This window comes from Canis aureus, chromosome 16, assembly GCF_053574225.1.
Source record: "Canis aureus isolate CA01 chromosome 16, VMU_Caureus_v.1.0, whole genome shotgun sequence".
Lineage (NCBI taxonomy): Eukaryota > Metazoa > Chordata > Mammalia > Carnivora > Canidae > Canis > Canis aureus.
The window spans coordinates 36,797,471-36,818,141 of NC_135626.1; the positions used below are offsets into that span (position 1 = coordinate 36,797,471).

The 20,671-nt window shown below is 41.7% G+C and overlaps 1 protein-coding gene across 9 annotated transcripts in view; it reads left to right on the forward strand.

The window, feature by feature from the left end:
• The window catches only part of CBX1 (chromobox 1), a 27,951-nt gene continuing 7,280 nt past the window's right edge, over positions 1-20,671 (forward strand). For 3 of the 9 annotated variants that reach the window (XM_077852946.1, XM_077852947.1, XM_077852948.1), the window contains exons 1-4: positions 856-1,084; positions 15,082-15,258; positions 15,743-15,920; positions 16,710-16,804. In XM_077852946.1, the coding sequence (XP_077709072.1) occupies positions 15,119-15,258; positions 15,743-15,920; positions 16,710-16,804 (413 nt within the window). In that variant the 5' untranslated portion in view covers positions 856-1,084; positions 15,082-15,118. Of the gene's footprint in view, positions 26-855; positions 1,169-8,608; positions 8,689-15,081; positions 15,259-15,742; positions 15,921-16,709; positions 16,805-18,533; positions 18,596-19,032; positions 20,565-20,671 lie in introns of those variants that run through there. The other 6 variants (XM_077852943.1, XM_077852949.1, XM_077852945.1 and 3 more) reach the window with 6 other exon arrangements.

Here is a 20,671-nt window from a genome sequence, read left to right on the forward strand (position 1 = left end):
GCTAATCACCTCCACTTTCCGTTAGGTAAGGAGATGAACATTTCATTAATGCATTTAATCATTTATTCAACAATTATTGCTTGACAACTGTATGCCAGGGACTATACTGGGCACTGGGTATAGAGTGGTAAACAACACGAGGCAAGATTTCTGCCTTTATGGAGTTTAGGGAACAGCACACACCAACTAAAGACAATAAAGTGGAGGAATGACATGAGACGGAATTTCCAGTATGAATAGGTTTGAGGACAGCGATATAGTTGAAATCAGAACTAAACCATTTGTCTCGAAGAATAACAAGGGGTGGTTTTCACCTCTTTCCATGTTTTGGGAGGTGGCTGGGTGAGGAGTGCTGGTGGGGATGAGCGGGCTCTGCACTAAAGCTCTCCACTTGGCACAGCCAACGAAAAAGGTAAGTTCGAAAAAGGTAAGATGCCACGATGACAACGACCAGGGGAACCTAACCTAGTCTAAGCGTCAGGCAAGCAAGACTCCCAAGGGGAAGTAGGAGCCTTACACAAATTTGAGGCAGAAATTGAGGATTACAGAGATTATTGGAAAGTCAACAAAACTCTGGTGAGACACCTATTCAGATTAAAAACTTTCGAGGATGTGAATTACTGCCCAGAAGCGGTTGATTTTTCGGACCAAGCATCATGGGGGTCACTTGCGAAACCAGACGCTCTAATGCTCTAGGCTGCAGCATTCTAAACTACACTCGTTCCAGCGCTTGCAGTTTAAAAACTAAAACTCCCCGAACCCCTCGCCAACTCCGCGTGGTGGCGTAGGACGCGCGCAGCACTTCGGGTCTTGTAGTCTGGGAGGGACTCCGAATCCCATACGGCTGTGCGGAGGGTCGCCGCGCCTGCGCGGTGCGGGCGGCGGGCAGCGCCGAGTGCGAGGCTCTTTTGTTCGGCTGAGGGGAGGGCCGTTGGCTGGGGCCTGCGGTACGCCGCTTCAGTGAGGGGCTCGACTGCGGCCACCGGCTTGTTGCTTTTCTGGGCGCCACTCCCCCGGCCGGCCCGACGCGACGCGCCATTAGCGCGGCACCGATTCCTCTCGGGCTCTTGGGCGCTGCTCTGAGGTGAAGAGCCCGCTAGAGGCGGGGACGCGGGGGGGAGGCGCGCGGCGGCGGCGGCGGCGGCGGCGGCAGCGGCGGGAGCCCTGGGTGAGGGGCCGCGCGGGCTTGCAGCGGAGGGTGGGAACGGGGAGCGCACCCGGTCCCGCGCCCTTCCCGCACGGGGCCCTCCGCCGGCTGCAGGGGGTCGGGCGCCGGGCGCGAAAAGGATGGAGAGGGCGGGGCGGGCGGCGTACTCTGAGCAGGAGATCGAGACGATTCGGGGTGGGCCGAGCCCTGGCGGGTCGCTCCTCGGGGCCTGGGTGGACCGAGACAATGCTACGTAGGTTGGGTGGGCTGCCGGATTGGGGGAAGACACTTGAGTACAGCGGGGAGGGGACAGGCTGGGCAGCCTTGATGTTTGGACACGGCGAGGGGAGGGCTGACGGCTGCGAGACCCTTGGCTTCGAATGCCACCTGAGAATTTGGGGTCCGGCCGGGGCTGCCAGCGGAATTGCCGCTCGCCGGGCTAAGGACAAGTAACTTCGAGGACATCTTCGAGGGGGCTGGGCAGTCCAAGGTGTGCTACTCGGGGAGGAGACCTGTTGGATAAACTGAAGAGGGGGCTAGGAGAGGAAGGGGCAGTTACGTGCCGAGTTGGATCTGGAGAGGGAGGAGCTGAGAGAGTAAGTAGGGCGGAGGCCCCGAGAGTGTTTCTGTGAGGAGTTGAAAGGGGAAAACCGGCCGCCTTTGATTCCTGATGGGTCCTCACACAGTGGGGAGGCTGTAAGAATAATGTGTGAAGAAAGGACAAAAAACCCAGATTTCTTCCCCCTTTCCAGGTTTTCTACTGCCTCAGCTCTTTTGATTCCTTCGGGGAGTTAAAAAAAAAAAAAAAATTCCCAAGTGCAGCGCTTGCTTGGATTCACAGTTACATACGTTTTTATCTGGGATCGTCACTGGTCGCAAAAGACAGTGGTATTGTAGAAACGTGTAGATGGGTTCATACTTAAGGAATTAAGTTAGTGAGAGATATGTAAGATGATGTGGGAAATGGGGAGACAAAGAAGAAGAGTTAGTGAGATCGTGAGATTTGTTTCCTAGGCTCTTATGATTTTCTTTCTTTGCTTTGCTTTTCTTTGTCTTTCTTTCTTTCTTTCTTTCTTTCTTTCTTTCTTTCTTTCTTTCTTTTTTAAGCTAGCCTTTCTTTGTTGTTACAAAATTTGAATACGGGAATGAGCAGTACTTCTTCAAAGCTTCAGATGAAGGTTTTTCATGGATGGCCTTATATGCAGACTTGAATTGGTTTAACTCCATTGAGGTGGAGTTTACAAAAAGATCAGTGATACTGGAAAACTCTGGCCAGGGTTAAGATCGCCTCCTCAGTTGTATTAAGAATCGTGTTGGCAGTTTGGAATAGCTCTGAAAAGGTCCAAAGTTTGGAATGGAAACATGAATACAATTGGGAAATTAGTGCCTGTGTTCCTCCCTAGGTGCTTACAGGCATTTATATTGTAAGTGGTATGATTGAGTGGGAAACCCGTTGGAACTTGGAACTGGTCACACCTTAATAAAGCTTTAGCGGGGGTTCAGGATCTTCATTCATTTCCAGTTTTCCCTTTGGTGCTGTTATTCTTCTTTGGCTGCTGTAGCCTAAGTTTTTTCATTAAAGATGTAAATAGTGCGTGTAGCCTGTTGCTTCTAGCTTTGTGATTGAAAGGGACCAAGTAAGGATACCCTAGCCTTCTGCGTTTTTGACTGCGGGATACTGATAATTTTCTAACCAAATATCTGAAAAGAAGCAACCATTGTACTGAAGTGCCTAGGTGGCTCAGTCAGAAGAGCATGTGATTCTTAATCTCTGGGTCCTGAGTTCAAGCCCTATGTTGAGTGTAGAGATTACTTAAAAATAAACTTAAAGTTAAAAAGCAACCATTATATTCTGTGCCCATTTTAAGGACTAGAAGAATGTTTCTTTTTGAGTTCATGCCATTTAAAAAAGAGAACTGATGCATTTTTGACATTTTCTAGTAGTTTCTCCCTCAGAATCTCATCTTCTTTATGTACTATCTCTGGTGGTATAACAGATACCACCAGATTGTACGTTAGGCTTGATTTTCATTTCATGGGTTATTTCCCCAAAGAGTTTTTGGAACAAAATGCTAATGGCTAGCATATGAACTCACATAAGATGGGGTTATACCTCTTGTTCTTCTAAATGTCTGGCACATGGTAGGTCATTCATATTGTTGAATGAATGGATATGGCTTTTAGATCCTTTCTTAGAATTCCATGTGCTAGCGGAAGGAGTTAATATGCACTTAAATAATTAGTTTTCCTGTCTTTGATCAATGACATTGGGTAGAGTATAACTGTTGTCCTTGTCATGCTTGTCCTAGCCTCAGTTTTTAATATACTCATCTTGGTCTGTAGATTGTGCAAGTAACAATTTTAAATACCTTAGGCAAAGACGAGAGGCTCCAGGTTCTGGGTTTCAATAGCAAGCTATAGTTTGAATATCTTGTTTTAAAAGTATCTTGAGGGACACCTGGGTGGCTCAGGGGTTGAGCGTTTGCCTTTGGCTCGGGGCATAATCCTGGAGTCCCCGGATCGAGTCCCACCGGGCTCCCTGCATGGAGCCTGCTTCTCCCCCTGCCTGTGTCTCTGCCTCTCTCTCTGTGTCTCTCATGAATAAATAAATAAAATCTTAAAAAAAAAAATAAATAAAAGTATCTTGAAAAATCTTTTGGGTTCTATGTATAGGGTTAAATAAATGGTATTTCCAGATAGTGGTGTCTACTGAAAAATTGAATAGACTGTCCAAAGTTAATTGGAGAAGTTACCCAAATATGAACAAAATTCAGATCATGTCGTTATATGAATTGACTAACTTGTATTAATTCATTCCTGCCTTTAGCTTTTATGGTTTACTGACCAAGAAGGGGCTACCTAATTTGTCTGTGAAATTGTGCCTTTCTCTTTAATAATAGCTAACACGTTGAGGGCCTACCCGAACTGTGGTATGAAGGTTAGTGTCAATAATCTGGTTTTGTCTTGTTATCTGTGAATGCTTTGATCTCTGCTTTTAATTCCAACTTAGCCATACTTCTGGTCTAGCTTTCTAATCATTTTTATTTCGTCTTAAACTAAAAGACTTGCTTCAGGTTATCACTGTGTCCTACTAATATTTGTCCATCCCTGTGGCCTCTCAACTGAAAGCTGTGTGTATAGTTTCATCCACATGAGCATACTGAAAGGAGTTAGCCAAGTTTCTGGACACATCTCAGATAAAATTCTCATTTTATTAACACATCAGTATTCTAGTCCTAGGTCCTGAAATTCAGGAGCAGGTATTCCTTTAAAAATGAAACTCCTGCTTACTGGGTATGTGGCATGAGTTCTTGTTTTCTACTCAGTAAAGTTTTCCATCTGGAAAGCATTTGCCTCCCAAACAGCCATGGTTAACAAACAGACTAACAGCAGTTTAGAAACATGAGTCAGGAAGACTACACATTGAGTATATATCACACATGTCTTCACCTGCCTTTTGATGACTGGTACATAGTTGCTAATGCTTCAGCAAAGGTGTACTTCTTATTTACGATTTTGGGCTTGCTGATCAGATTCCTCACTGATCATTCCCTAAAACGCTGACAGCTTTGGACATCTTTTCCCTGATTTTTGGAGTCAGACATCCATCCAACTGCCCATACAAGGTTCTACACATTACACAGGGCTCAGGCCTGCCTTTAATTAAGAGTAAAAATAGAAACAAAATGCTTGAAGAACCGCAAGGAAAAGAGAAATAATACTTGGCTAGGTTGGGTAGACTTCATGGAAGAAGTAGCATTTAAGTTCGGTCTTGAAGGGTGGGTAGGATCTTGGGTGCTGGTGTTGGACAGGTGCCCTTCTTAATAATGAACAAAGCCTTGCATGGAGGAAATGTGCAAGATATGTTCAGGTTATAGTTTTAACAGGACTGTAGGTTTTGTGAGGGAGTAGAAGTATGAAATGGTTGGAACCAAAGGGTGTTAGATGTCACGCTGAGGAGTTTGATCTTTGTTTTAAGGAGGAGAGGGATCTTGTAGAAAATTTTTTAGCAGTTACCTACCATTTTCCTATTCAGTCTACTCCGCCCAAACTAGTTTACACACCATCTACCTCAGACGTGCCTCATTGCTTTTGTTCACAACAGTTCCTTGGGCCAAATTGCCCTACTCAATCCACCTTTTCAAATGCTGTTGGAGCCTGGCTTCAATCCCAACTTTTCAAAACCTTTCCTAATCACCCTAGCCATTTATTCTTCTGAGCCTCTGTCGTGCTTTTGTGGTTGCTTATTCTTGCTAATGTTTCTTTTGCTAATTATTATATACTCTTACCATTTATCTTAGTGAAATAAAGTTCAACTTGCATTGTTTTGTATATTTTATATTTCAGTCCTGGCTCTGGGGGCTTTGGGAAATTTTCTTTGCTTCATAAGCCTTAGTTTTCTCATTTATGAAATGGGTCTAATAGAGTTGCCATGAGGATTGAATGCCTTTATATGCATTAAGTTTTAAGTATTCAGTAAATTTTAGTTGTTATCATTATGTTGTTATTACTTACCATTAAGGGATTCTCAAAAGCCTGTGCTGCTTGTGTGGCTGCATATCCCACTGGCCTAAACAAACAGCTCCATTTGCCTGGGTCTGAGAGGGTCCCTCCCTGCAATGTGGAATTGACTCTCTGCTTTTTTCGCCAGAGTGAGTTGGTCACCCTGTATTTTTTAATAGATAATATTAAACGCTGGAGGAGCTGTAGTTATAAACTTTTATAGTTATGAATGCCTAGGTCTTAAACCTAAGCTGGAGGCAAAAGAGGCAGAAGGAAAATAAGGAATGGAAAAAGGAGCTAGATGAAAGGAGGAGTAACATGGGAAGTGGTATGCATAATAATTATCATCTGGTCCTTACCGGCTCCTCTTTCAGTCTTCGTGATTTCTACCTGGACACATTTCTGTTCTTCAGATAAGAGCAAGCTCTCCTCGCTTCAGTAGGACTTTGGACCAGCTATTCCCTAAACTTGGTGTGTTGTTCTGATTTTTGCTGAGTTGTCTCCTTGTCATTTGGGTTCTGTATAAACTTACTTAAATCTAACGATACTTACTTTATATTTATAGCATTTATAACTAATACTTTCTTGCTTATTGTCTGTGTTCGCTCTGCCTGCACATGTATGCATGCACATACTCCCACTCATGCTCACTCATCCACATTAGAATATAAATTCTAGGAGACCAGGGATTTTTGTCTAGCACCTTACACAGAATAGGTACCCAAGAGATAATTGTTAAATGAATACTGTACGACAGAGTTCATTGGAAGAATTAACCTAACCTAAACCCTGGGGCCTCAGGGAGGCTTCTGGCCATGACATTTTAGGTAAGGGAAGTGTTCAAGTGAAAGAATGGGTCAAAGGACAAGGTAATTGTGAATGAAACGTTAGGTGTGGTGGTCTTCAGCTCAGATGCCCACAGATAATGCTGTGAAGAGATCTGCATTTTAAATGAGTGCCTGGTATTGAGAATGCATTGAATTAGGAGTGATCCAGACAAGAGATGATGTTAGCTTGCAATAGGATGGAAGTAGTAGGCCTAGAAAAATGTATGAATTGAAAGATATTTACCAAAACAAACAAGAAAGATATTTATAATACAAACTTAGTAGGACTTAGGAAGAGGCTAGATATGCAGGATGAGTGGAGAGAAATCAAGGATGGTTGTCCTTTTTGTCTTGAACTCAGTAAACACATTATGAATTCTTAGACCATTGTTCATTTCATTGGTTTTTTAAAAAAGTTAATATGTAAAAGCTGAGCTTGAAATCACAACTTCTGAAGCTTGTTATAGAGCTTTACTGTTTAGATCATTAAAACTGATTTTTGGTATTTATGCTGATCTTCAGAAATCTTTTTTTTTTTCTTTTAGATTTAATTTTTTTATTCATGAGAGACACGGAGAGAGGCAGAGACATAGGCAGAGGGAGAAGCAGGCTCCATGCAGGGAGCCCTGTGTAGGACTGGATCCTGGGACTCCAGGATCACGCCCTCAGCCAAAGGCAGACACACTCAACCACTGAGCCAGCCACCCAGGCGTCCCTGATCTTTAGAAATCTTAAACTTCTTTTCACAAATAAACCATTTTGTTGAAATTTTCCAATGTATTCAGAATTTACCTCCTTTCTCGCCTATTTTATCTTTCTTCATAGGAAGTTATATTCCTTTTGCCAGTAACTACAAGAGCATTTTTACTTTATTTTCCTGTGCGGGTTAGATAAAAAGAAAAGCACAAGAAATTCCTACACTTAAGATATATGAAGTGTGATTTTTTTTCAGTTTCTGGCAGCTCTTCTGTCTTGGTCATCTAGAAGTGAGATCTTGTTTTCTCTGTTTCATAATTATTGGTTCCTTCATAATAGCCAGACCTGGATCCCTCTTGAATGTGTTCTGGACCTGCTCTCTGATTTTAAAAACAGCCATACACACAGTGTGGAAGTGCTGTTTTCTTAATGAGTTTTTAATGCATTGGGCTTCAGAAAGCTATATTTAAGCTTAAAGCAGTAAATAATATAATGAAATAAGACATATTACAAATATGTAAATAGGTAGTTAATATCAGAAGGTCATAAAAGTTCACCTCCGGAATCCCATGAGGGTTATTACACCTGTTTTACTTATTAGGAAATAGGTATTTAGTATTTAAATGTATAGAACTGCTTATAGGCATAAATTTGTTTTGAGAGGCAGGGACAGGAAAGATACCATCTTGTCCTCATACTAACTTTCTTCTGGTGAAAGGAACTATGAAGATCAAGCAGTGCTCTTCCAATTGCATTGCTAGTGCAGAAAAGGTCTAGATTGAATAATACTAAATGTGATATAAGAAGATTTTTGTGGGCAGCCCCGGTGGCGCAGCGGTTTAGCGCCCCCTGCAGCCCAGGGTGTGATCCTGGGGACGCAGGATCAAGTCCCACATCGGGCTCCTTGCGGGGAGCCTGCTTCTCCCTCTGCCAGTGTCTCTGCCTTTCTCTCTCTCTGTGTGTGTCTCTCATGGATAAATAAAATCTTAAAATTTTGTTTTGTTTTGTTTTCAAGAGCATTAGTTTATGCTCTAACCTTATTCTCAATTCTATGAAGAAAGTAAAATGTTTACCTGTCTTTTTTTTTTTAAGATTTTATTTATTTATTCATAGACACAGAGAGAGAGGCAGAGACACAGGCAGAGGGAGAAGCAGGCTCCATGCAGGGAGCCTGATGTGGGACTCAATCCCCGGCCTCCAGGATCATACCCCAGGCTGCAGGCGGCGCCAAACCGCTCCGCCACCGGGGCTGCCCTGTTTACCTGTCTTTTAGCTAACTCTGAGAATTGATTTATGTCTGTAATAATGTATGTAATTTCACTTAAGGAATGTCGTTTCTGCCGGTCCCCTTATAACAATGAGTTTTTTTCCAAGGATATCCATCAAATCACCTAAGCAGTTTTAAAATTTATATAATTATTTATTTATTTTTAAGTAAACTGTATGTCCAGTGTGGGGCTCAAACTTATGACCCTAAGATCAAGAATCACACAAATCACCTAAAGAGCTTTAAAGGTGAGATGCCATGGTCGAAGCAACATTGTTTGTAATAATAGAAAATTGGAAACAACCCAAATTTTCATCACTAGGTGTATGGTTAGAGTATATGTCCTAGCAATACGGAATACTATGCAGCCTGTTATGAATGGAAATCTCTATGGAATGGCATCAGAGATATATACTATATTCCATAAAAAGGCAAGTTGTAGGGCAGCCCCGGTGGCTCAGTGGTTTAGCGCCACCTTCAGTCCACGGCGTGATTCTGGGGACCCAGGATCGAGTACCACTTCGGGCTCCCTGCGTGGAGCCTGCTTCTCCCTCTGCCTGTGTTTCTGCCTCTCTCTCTCTATCATGAATAAATAAATAAAATCTTAAAAAAAAAAAAAAGGCAAGTTGTAGAACTGTAATAATCTATTTTCACTTAATGTTTATCTGTGTTAGTTTATGTATAGAAGAACGAAAACAAACAGGCTTTGACAGGTTTTGGGCCAAGGAACTTTGATTTCCTAAATTAAATATTTTTTAATTGAATATGAATACATGTATTATAGTACATATAGAAAAACAGTATTTCTTTAATACAATGCACACCGTACTTTGTATGTCATTGGATCTGGGTGTCCATATTTATAAACTCCATCCATAGGCGATTCTGATTCTCCTATAGGTAAAAGCTCTGTACTCAAGGTCTGCTTCTCTGTGAATTCTTTCTTAGTAAAGATGGTCACCTCACCAGGTCAACATTCTAAATGCTTCTTCATGACATTTAGCTAAAAGGCCTACTGCTTTGGTTTCAGAGGTCTGTGGTTGTTACCTTGTCCTGACATCTGGAATTTGATCTTCCAAACTGGCAAGAAATCTATCAGTACCAGCTCCTCAAAAACAAAACAAAAATGCCTTTATCTTGTATCTGATACTGTACCGCCTTCTACTTTCAAGTAGCATTGTTCCTCTCTATTTTCTAGTATCTTACCTCCTGGTAGAGGTAGTGTGGGGGAGAATTGAGACAGTGCTTTTTTATCTCTTGAAAGAACTATGAGTTCATGACTCTTACTTCAGATTTACACCATCTCTGGATTCATTGGGACATTATAGATGAACTTTGGTTTCTTAAAATTGGCATTTTCTCAGTACTCTCTCCAGCCTACTTGGTGTGGGTATTTAACTTAAAAAATTCTGCACTGTCTAGGTTGTGTCGATTTAAAAGACTCCAAAGAGTTGCTGGGACACTAACAACCAAGGCTTTGCTACTGCCTGCTGATTTGCCTGAATACCTTTGTATTCCAGTAACCAATTAAGAATTTTTTTTTAACAGCCATACCTTACAAGGTCTTTTCTGAAAGAAAATCATTATCAGTCACTTACTTATTTACTGATGACAAATTGTAGGGAGGATCCATTTAAAGAGACCTCTATCCTTTCCTTATACAGGCTGAAGGGAAGTCTCCTCTCCCTACAGGTGTGTGGCTACCTCCTAGTACTTTCTGGCATCAGGGCCATTAGCTCAGCCTCGCTAGGTGTCCTTACTGAGGTGCTATGCTCTTTGTTAATTGTGTGACCTTAGGTGATTTATAGAGTGTAAATCTGTTTTGTTATCTAAGAGGTGTTGATAACATCTGAGTGGCTTATTTCATGGGATGGTTTCAAGGATAAAATGAGACAACAGTGCAGTAGCACTTTGAAATTTGTAAAATTAATACAAGTGTATTTTTCTAGGCAGCTTAAAATGTGGCAGACCCAGTATATGTATTTAAGTCCTCTCTGCACCCAACGTGGGGCTCAAACTTCCAACCAACCCTGAGATCAAGTCACACGCTTTACTGACTGAGCCAGTTAGGTGCTCCCTATCCTAGTAAATATTTAGATAAAAGTTAAAGCAGCTCGAGTAACTAGGTTTTTTGTCTGCAACATCAGGATAAACCTTAAGGAGATTTGTCCAAGGACTAAGAATTCTGAGTTAATCCAGAACTGTTCCCACTTGTGTACACCTCTTGGGATGTTCTGACAGTGATTGACCAGTGATTATGGCACTTTTGATGCCATAATTTGGTTGCCAGGATGTTTAGGAGGGAGTGGCAGATTTTGTTGATGAAAGGCATTTTTCCATTTTGCTACTATGCTGATTTGAGTTACTTTGAGGCTTGCCAAGCAATTCCAATTGAGAAGCCTTCTAGAGGATCCCTGGGTGGCTCAGTGGTTTGGCGCCTGCCTTGGGCCCAGGGCATGATCCTGGAGTCCCAGGGTCAGGTCCCACATCCGGCTCCCTGCATGGAGCCTGCTTCTCCCTCTGCCTGTGTCTCTGCCTCTCTCTGTATCTCTCATGAATAAATAAATAAATCTTAAAAAAAAAATGAAAAAGAGTCCTTCTAGATGTCCCTGCTAGTATTTGGAGACTGCCATATTTGGAGAAAGGGGGGTTTTCTTGAAATAATCCATTTGGAAACTGAGAATTGTCTCCTTGTAATATTTAAGGGGGCTCCTGGCTCCTCAGAAGGTTCTAGATTCTATAGAAAGACTAGATTGCATTTTTAATCTACTGATTTTGACAAACAGCTTATTCAGGACCCTAAGAACTACCTATAAAGGGAAAACTCAAGTTGAGAAGCCTGGCTGAGAATCTCCAGTATAAAGAATCCAGTACCTTAGATAGATGCTGGCATAAGCCAGATATGAAAGCTCAGAGAGAAGAAGGAGTCTGTTTTCTAATTCTTCAGGGTTTTTTTTTTTTTAAGATTTTATTTATTCATGAGAGGCGGAGGTCGGGGCAGAGATAGGCAGAGGGAGAAGCAGGCTCCCTATGGGTAGGTAGCCTGATGCGGACTCCATCCCAGGGCCTTGGGATCACGACCTGAGCCTGAAGGCAGACACTCAACCACTGAGCCACCCAAGTGCCCCCATTCTTCACTTTTCTGAGTTGATCTTAAGGTAGTGAGTTCAGTGGGCAGCCCAGGTGGCTCAGCAGTTTAGCGCTGCCTTCAGCCCAGGGTGTGATCCTGGAGAGCCGGGATCGAGTCCCGAGTCCCATGTCCCACGTCGGGCTTCCTGCATGGAGCCTGCTTCTCCCTCTGCCTGTGTCTGTGCCCCCACCTCGAATGAATGAATGAATGAATGAATAAATAAAATCTTTTAAAAAGAAAAGATAAGTGAGTAAAGAAAATCAAGAGGTCTCACTTTAGATTTTCCCATGGGGGGGCAGGGTGTTTTTTCTTAACCTAAAGGATACATTCTTACTCTGTTCTATGATTCTTCCTCCTTGGGACCAGGCTAATGCTACAGGAGCAGAGGCCTGCAGTAGCTAGAGACAAAACAAGCTGTCCTGACCCTTTTCCTTCATAGTAGCAGGATCCAGTGGGTAGTATTCACAGTTTCTTTTTGTAAGACAAATAACAGCTATTAATGTAGATAACACAGGGCTTTAAATAGCTCTGAATTCTGAAGCCATAATGATAGAATGCCTTTACTTTCTTAAATTTAATTACTTGGTAGAGGAATTATTAGGGAACAGTTAACTATTTTTGGATTGTTATAACCCATTGTTTACCTTCCATCTACTGAGAAAGGGAGTATCTTCTAATTTCCAAGTCCAAATTAACATAGAGAGTTGTGGTACCCTTTGTTATCAAAGGTAATCTGTTTTTCTCCACACATTAACCAAAGACTGAAGATGAATCCTGCTTACTCCTTCAACTCATAGTGGAAAGAAGCAAGGGATAGCACTTCTTCTGGGGAGGAAACACAACTGCATTTATCCAAACAGAAAACTAAATTTTTCTTTCCTCATAAAATAACACTTGTCCTATGGCAGTCAGAATTCTGAAAACCTGAAAGCATCTCCTTCCAGAAAGAAGTACACACAGCCTCTGAAGCAGAGGTACAATGAAGCTAGCTAGCCAAGTATTAGCCAGGTTACATTCAATCTACTGATTAGTCTGTACAATAAAAGAAGAAAGGGGGGATCCCTGGGTGGCGCAGCGGTTTAGCGCCTGCCTTTGGCCCGGGGCGCGATCCTGGAGACCCGGGATCGAATCCCACATCGGGCTCCCGGTGCATGGAGCCTGCTTCTCCCTCTGCCTGTGTCTCTGCCTCTCTCTCTCTCTCTCTCTGTGTGACTATCATAAATAAATAAAAATTAAAAAAAAAAAAAGAAGAAAGGGAATTTTCTCTAAAAGAGGTTGAGAGGAAGGAAAGCAAAGCAGATTCTTAAGTATGTAAGTGGAGAGGAAGAGTGTTGAAAAAGATGCCTCTTATCTGAGAACAGATGAGTGTTCTGAACCCCTCTGTATACAGGGCCTTGGGTGTTGCCTTAGACCACACTAGGAGCACTCCAGAAAACATTGTTTTATGCCACTCTGTAAAATTCAGAACAGCTTTAAGTGGAAGTGGTGTCTGCTTTTTTTCTTTTCAGACATTAAGCATCAGAAAGCCAGGAACCATTTCTTATTCTCTTGAATCTCCAGTATCCAGCAGTGTCTAGATTTTCTAGTAGTTAAGTAAATGTTTCAGTAAGTAAGCATTTCTCATATATGCAGACATGGGAATATCTCAGAGTGAAAAACCAAAGCTTCTGCGGATAATTTAACTGCTTCATAATGATGAATTCGACTTTTATGAAAATTTGTTATATTTTATATAGTCTATATATGGACTTAAATATTCTATCTGTACATGCCAGTTTTGAAGTATATTTAGAAGAGTTTCTATTTTAGGCTGAGTGAGACTCCCTTTCCCGAGGATGCTAGTATCCAGTTTAACCCCAAATCAGCATTGCCTTGAATTTCAGACATAGTAACTACTTTCTTGGCTTAGATTATCTGCCATACCCTTAATTCTTTGTATGTCATTGTGGGCAATTGTGACCTACCAGTTTGTAGATTTTTGGCCAGTTTTAAAGCTCAATTTTGTTGTATTAATATCTTATGGCGCCACCTACTGACACAAATTGGTAAACAAATGGCTTCAAGTCTACCAGCAGTCAAGAGTTGTATTTGAAGGACTAAAAATAGATTAATACGGGACTAGAATTTTAGCACTAGAAGTCACCCAGCCTGAAGATGTATTTTACAAAAGAATAAGCTCAAGTTCTATTATCTGTGATAACTATTTTTTTTGCCTGCCATTTTCCAAATTATTGCAGTGTCTTGAGTTTAGAGGATTTCATGGTCATTCTGGCATTTTTACATTTTTTTTTAAGATTTTATTTTATTTATTCATGACAGACACACACAGAGAGAGAGGCAGAGACACAGGCAGGGGGAGAAGCAGGCTTATGCAGGGAGCCTGACGTGGGACTCGATCCCTGGTCTCCAGGATCATACCCCAGGCTGAAGGCGGCACCAAACCGCTGAGCCATCGGGGCTGCCCATTCTGGCATTTTTGAGTATTTTCCTGCCTCAGAAATAAACTAAGTAGAATAAGAAACTAATAAGAAACTTTGACATTTTAAACCATTGGTTCAGAAAAGACTGCAAAAAGAGCTTTGAGACTCAGGAAGAAGTGTTTAAGAATGCAAAGAAATGGGTTGTATTATATATGCAAATACAAAAGAAAAACCAGATGTTTGATAAATAGACAAGCTACCTCACACTAACATTTGAAGTCTAGTGATATGAAAGTATAGATCAGAGGATTATATGTATATAAATAAGTCTGATGTATGTACATTATTTTTAGGAGCCTTGCTTTCAATTTTATTTATTTAGTTAGTTATTTTTAAAGATTTTATTTATTCATGAGAGACACATGCACAGAGAGAGAGAGAGAGAGAGGGAGGCAGAGGGAGAAGCAGGCTCCTTGCAGGGAGCCCAACGCGGGACTCAACCCTGGGTCTCCAGGATCAGGCCCTGGGCTGAAGGAGGCACTAAACTGCTGAGCCACCCGGGCTGCCCCTATTTATTTATTTTAGGAGAGCATGAGCAGGAGACAAGGGCAGAGGGAGAGGGGGAGAGAAGGAAGGAAAGAAGGAGACTCCCCACTGAAGGGAGAGCCTTGCACAGTGCTCGACCTCCTGACCCCAAGATTATAACCTGAGCAGAAACCAGGAGTCGGATGCTTAACTAACTGATCCACCCATGCCCCCCAATTTAATATTTTAGATACATGCTTTACAGTAAGAGGGGTATTGGGAACTTTTTAAACTTAGAATAGGTATAAAACTCTTAAGTGGAGATACAACAATAAAGAAGCTGAATAAAGTTTTGCGTTGAAATTGGCTGGGACTGTTTATGAACTTTCTAGCTTAATATATCAGAAAGCCTTATTTTATACTGCAGTTGTATAGGCAGAACAGCTAATACAAGCAGCATACACCATTAAAGTCAGAGCTGTCCCTGGATTTCTAACCATCCAAATATTCACCTAACCAAGAAAAATGTGCCCTAACGCCCTTTTTATTTTATTTTATCACTTTAGCAGCGTCACCCTTTAGACCAGAAAGCTGGCGGGCACTATGGGGAAGAAACAAAACAAGAAGAAAGTGGAGGAGGTGCTAGAAGAGGAGGAAGAGGAATATGTGGTGGAAAAAGTTCTTGACCGTCGAGTGGTAAAGGGCAAAGTGGAGTACCTCCTAAAGTGGAAGGGGTTCTCAGAGTAAGTTTCATTAACTTGGGTAAATCTATCTATTTAGTCACTGACTATTTCTCAGGAGTCTAGTAATGCGCAAGGCCTAGGGTGCTCTGATGGGTAGTATGACCCAGGCCTGGCCTTCATGGCTTAGAGTCTAATGAGGAAAACTGTCCACATGTACAAAGTGCTACAATGCAAGACAGTGATTTATGAGAAGCAGTTTTATGTGCAGCTTTAGACTGATTCAAGTTTGCAAAGAAAGTAATTTTCCTTTGAAGAAGGCAAGTTTCTAAGCTTTTAATTTACATTAAAAAGTCTGATGCCCACCCCCCTGCCCCAAGAAATCTCAGTGTTACCAAGTTCTTGGTCTTGGACAAAATCTGGATACTCATTATCATTAACTCCTCTTTTCCAAGGACACCAGCTCTCGTCATCCTGTGCATCTCCTTAGTATGAGTGTGCTAACTTTTGAGTGGAAAGTGTGACTCACTGTGCCCTCTGGTTTCAGTGAGGATAACACGTGGGAGCCAGAAGAGAACCTGGATTGCCCTGATCTCATTGCCGAGTTTCTACAGTCACAGAAAACAGCACATGAGACAGATAAATCAGAGGGAGGCAAACGCAAAGCTGACTCTGATTCTGAAGATAAGGGAGAAGAGAGCAAACCAAAGAAGAAGAAAGAAGAGGTAAGGGGAGAACAAGTTTTACTAGCCCAGAATTCCTACTGCTGTCAAAGCTGAAAAGCCTTTTAATTTTTAAATTTAAGGAGTTTTATTCTGCTGCTTCTTGGGCCTCAGCACCCATCTCTCCTTCCTCTGGAATCTTAGGCTAATGCTTATAAAGTGTTTGGGGGTTCACTTTGCTGAAGCCATGTAATCTATACTTTATCCAAGTTTCTTTCCTTTTTTTTTTTTTTTTTTTTTAAGATTTTATTTATTTATTCATGAGGGACACACAGAGAGAGAGAGGCAGAGACACAGGCAGAGGGAGAAGCAGGATCCATGCAGGGAGCCTGATGTGGGACTCGATCCCGGGCCTCCAGGATCACACCCCGGGCCGAAGGCAGGCGCTAAACTGCCGAGCCACTCGGGCTGCCCTACTTTATCCAAGTTTCAAGAATAATAATGAGTGCAAATAAATTCATTCCTATAGATAGTTTTCAGTGTTGTAATCATTACAGGTGTTAGCTCTATATTTATTCAGTACCTTAAAGTAAGTTATCTTCTGAGGGTGAAGAAACTGTTGTGAAAATTTATTTTGCTTGAGATGTATGTCCCTTTTTACATATGGGGAAACCTCAAGACCTTGATGGAAGAATCACTCAGAAGGATGCATAAAGGCCTGTGACTTGGAGCCAAGGTATTGATGAAATACTGACAAGAATGTGATTATATTAATCAGAGGAGCAGGAGTGACTCTAGTCTGGATAACAGTCCCACATAATTAAATTTGTTGCATCCATCTGATTTTTACAGTCAGAAAAGCCACGAGGCTTTGCCCGGGGTTTGGAACCAGAGCGGATTATTGGAGCTACAGACTCCAGTGGAGAACTCATGTTCCTGATGAAATGGTGAGTCTGCTGGTGGCCCTGTGTGGTGGTTTTTTTCTTCTCCCCATCTGTTCCATGCCAGAGGAAAAGAGCTGGATCTTCGAAATTCCAGTCGCCCAAGTGTGAAATCTTTAAGATGGCATAGTCCTTCGATAGTGACCCTCGGCCTGACTGCCAGCCTGGACTCATGAGTTACAGGTAGGGGCCCTTAGGATTCTCAGATCTTTGCCCCATTTATTAGGAGGTGGGAGAAAATCCAGGATGGAGAAGGTACAGGGAAGGATCACATTTCACTTCTGTGAATGAAGGGGTTGGGAATGAAATGTGATTGAACCACCTTCCCCTTGTACAACCTCCTTAATAAAAATTGGGCTGGCCCCAGGATCAGAAGTTCTGTTAACTTCTCAGGGTTATTTAAGAATTTCTGTAGCTCTTCCTTTGTCTTTGATTGTTAGATCCTTTCCAATTTGTGCAGATTCTGTAATTCCAGGATCAGCCAGTAGGGGTCAGCAAGTCCCCTTTACTGTACTGAGAGCATAGAGTAATAGGCTATTTTTTTCCATTAGAAGTATGAATACCAATGGTAGTAATACTCCACAAAACAGCTTAAGGAAAACAGTTGTCTTGAGAATGATAAGAACTTTAATTAACCCCAGATTCCCTAAAATATCCCTATTCTCTGCCAAAAGGAAGGCTTTCTTTTCTTTTTCTTGCTGGTTGAAAAATGTTTGTGCCTTTTTCCCCCCCAGGTAGGTCTCAAACATTGTCCTTAAAATATAAATTAGGAGGGAATGATTCTAAGCCTTTACCAGTTAAGGCAGAATTTTAAGGATTTTGTCCTTTTGTCAGTCTAGAATCTTCTCTTAAATTCCTGTCTATACTAATTCCTCTTGCTTAGAAGGTGGTCAGAGAGGCCTGACTTTGACACTGCTGAAAGCTTATGTCACAATTAGGTGAAACTCTTGTTTTCTTATTTTGTGTTTCCTATGTTCACTGAATCTGACATTTTAGCTGCTTTACTGCTAGCCTATAGGAGAAAAGTTCATTTTTCATTTTTAAGGTGTGCATCTGGGGTGGTGGGGGGAGATTGATACCAGGAGCTACAATCCAACTAGAATATATTTTCACTGTCTGCATGTGATCAGTCTGAGTTACTATACTATCTCCATATTGTTTAAGATTGCACTTCTTTGGTTGAATTACTGCTATTTTTAAAGATTATACCTGAATGTAATTCTACAAGTTAAGATAAAAAGATTGGATGTTGATTAGAAAAACCTAGTTCATTTTAAGATGATTTTCTGGAAGAGTTGAAATAGTTGTCCATTACCAAAATAGAAAATATTCCTTTGTTATGAAATAACTGAACTTCCCTCAAAGTATTGTTTGAATTGTCAACAAGGGCAGCCTCCTTCAGGCTCCCATATTGTTAGACTCCTTTTCCCTCCCATTCTCTTCAGTCTGTTGTTCAGAAACATACCTTACCAGTTTAGTCAACCCTGGTTCCTTGTGCTCTCTGGCTTTGGTTTATCTGTTTCTGAGTTCTAGAAGTTTTGGGTGGTGCCTCATTGGATCCCATCATATAACTGCTACCTGCCTTAATGCTGCTATTCTCATCTAGGAGATTCCTAGTGACCTTACTCCTAAGTCCTTTGTAATATGTATGTGATTTTCAAATTTTGAGACCATTTTTTAAAATTCAGGAAAATATAGAGAATTATGTAACAGTCCCTTATTTTCTACTTCCCAGTGTTGAAGCACCATTTCAAAGCACCTGGGAGTTGTGGAATATCTGTGTGAGCATGGCATTTGGTAATGTTAAACAGTGTAATTATGAGTCAATGAGAATGTGTCCACCTGCATTGGCTAGAGCCAATGGTATTAAATCTTATTATTGGTATTAAATCTTACTATTGGTATAAAATCAATTACTATCCAAAATTCTACTACAAAGCCAAGATCTCTCCATGGGCTCTTGGGAGCTTGGCTTTTGGATGAGTATGGTAGCCTTTCTTCTGCCCTCCAAGAATCTGAGAGTCATGTTTGTTTTTGTTTTTGTTTTTTCCTGGCCTTGCCAGAGGTTCACATGTGATAGATTGAGTTAAGTGACTGAGCTTAACAAAGATACCAGAGAGGATTTTCAACAGAAGACCTCTGAGGATGTCACTTGACTAAATGCTGTGTAGGCCATGTTATCGCCCTATCCCTTGTGTAATCCAGGTTAGGAGACCACTAGCACCTGGTCTCAGGGTCTCTCTGCTTTGTTCTGCAGGAAAAATTCTGATGAGGCTGACCTAGTCCCTGCCAAGGAAGCCAATGTCAAGTGCCCACAGGTGGTCATATCCTTCTATGAGGAAAGGCTGACGTGGCATTCTTACCCCTCGGAGGATGATGACAAAAAAGATGACAAGAATTAACTGTCCTGAGTACCTGCCCCTGTCACATCTGACTGTGGGTTTCAAGTGGGGAGGGAAGGAGTTCTACTCGTCTTGACACCGTAGAGGTGGCTTGAGAAGATGTCCTTTGAAGAGCCAGTATCGTTTCTGTGCCCTACAGCAGCCCAAGTGCTTTAAAGCCTTTCCATGCTGTGTAGTTTGCACACCCATCCCAGTGGAGGGGAAGGAAGAGAAGTATTGCAAGGCCACCCATTCTGTACTTTGCTGAGAAAGGCAAAGGGCCTTCCATGAAGGACAGAACTTGCAGAATGGGTGTGTGGGAGAGCAAAAGATACTGTAGATCTTCAAAGTGCATCTCCACAACCCACAGCCTTCTTCCCAATAGTGTTAACTCTGCATTTTTACAGCGTAGCATGTGTGTAGTTTTTGGCTATTACTGGTGTATCATTTGGGGGTGGGAGGGTTGGGGGTGGGAAGGAACGGAGATGGGTAGGATCATTTTTGTTAAAATTTGGGGCCTGATTGGGAAAATGGTGAAACAATGGAAAGAACAAACTTGTGGTGATTTGGTTCTGTGTCCAGAATATTTTATCTTTTCAAAAAATGTCATTGGCAACCTAAATGAGGACTGTGAGAGACTGTTTAAAAGCTGTGAATGCCTGAAACTTAAAGCCAAGGTGTTCCCTGCCTGAGCTTAATGCTATTCCCAACAAAGGACTAAGCCAGTTAATAAGTTACCAAAGCTGCCATTTTGGGGATGGAAACTGGTTGAAGAGGGAAAGTCTTATTGGAGCGTATACATAGGCAGATTGTTCTGTCATAGAGGTGCTAATTCTTGAAATTGGTAAGAAGACCCTTTCTTTTCCAACTATGAAGTTTTAAACATCAGCTTATCCATCCAAGCCACTGGCTGAGGTATTTGGGGAGGAGAAGAGGGTGGTATAGAAGGTGGGAGAGTAGAGAAAGACAAGGGCCCATGCTCTTAGGGTGGAAAACTCTTGGAGCCTATTATTTGAACTTTGAACCCTGAAATCATTGGTGGCAGGGTTCAATCACTGACAGCACAAGTTCATTGAATCACTTCAAGAGTTGAATGACTTCAAAAGCCCTGGTCTCAGGAGAAGATTAAACTTTCATACTGGGGCAGTGGTTCACTTTAAAACACAAAACAAAACAAAAAAATTTTTTAATCCTAAGAACTAATACCCAAAATGCTGTCTTGAATCATGAGATCCATCAGTTCTTGACATCGTCTAGACCTGCATTCTAGAACTCCATTGTAAAATCTTTTTAGGCATGTGTTAGGTTTCTGTGAAAACTTTGTTTAAATGTAAACTTCATACCACATTTGTCAGTTTTGTCTTAATAAAACTATAGATTTATAATCCTTGATTTCTGTCTTGATTAAGTATTACCAAAAACCCTCCCTGCCTTTGATTACCTTTTGGTTCAGCTTATAAGGAAACAACTTCTACAGTTGGACGGTTTGATT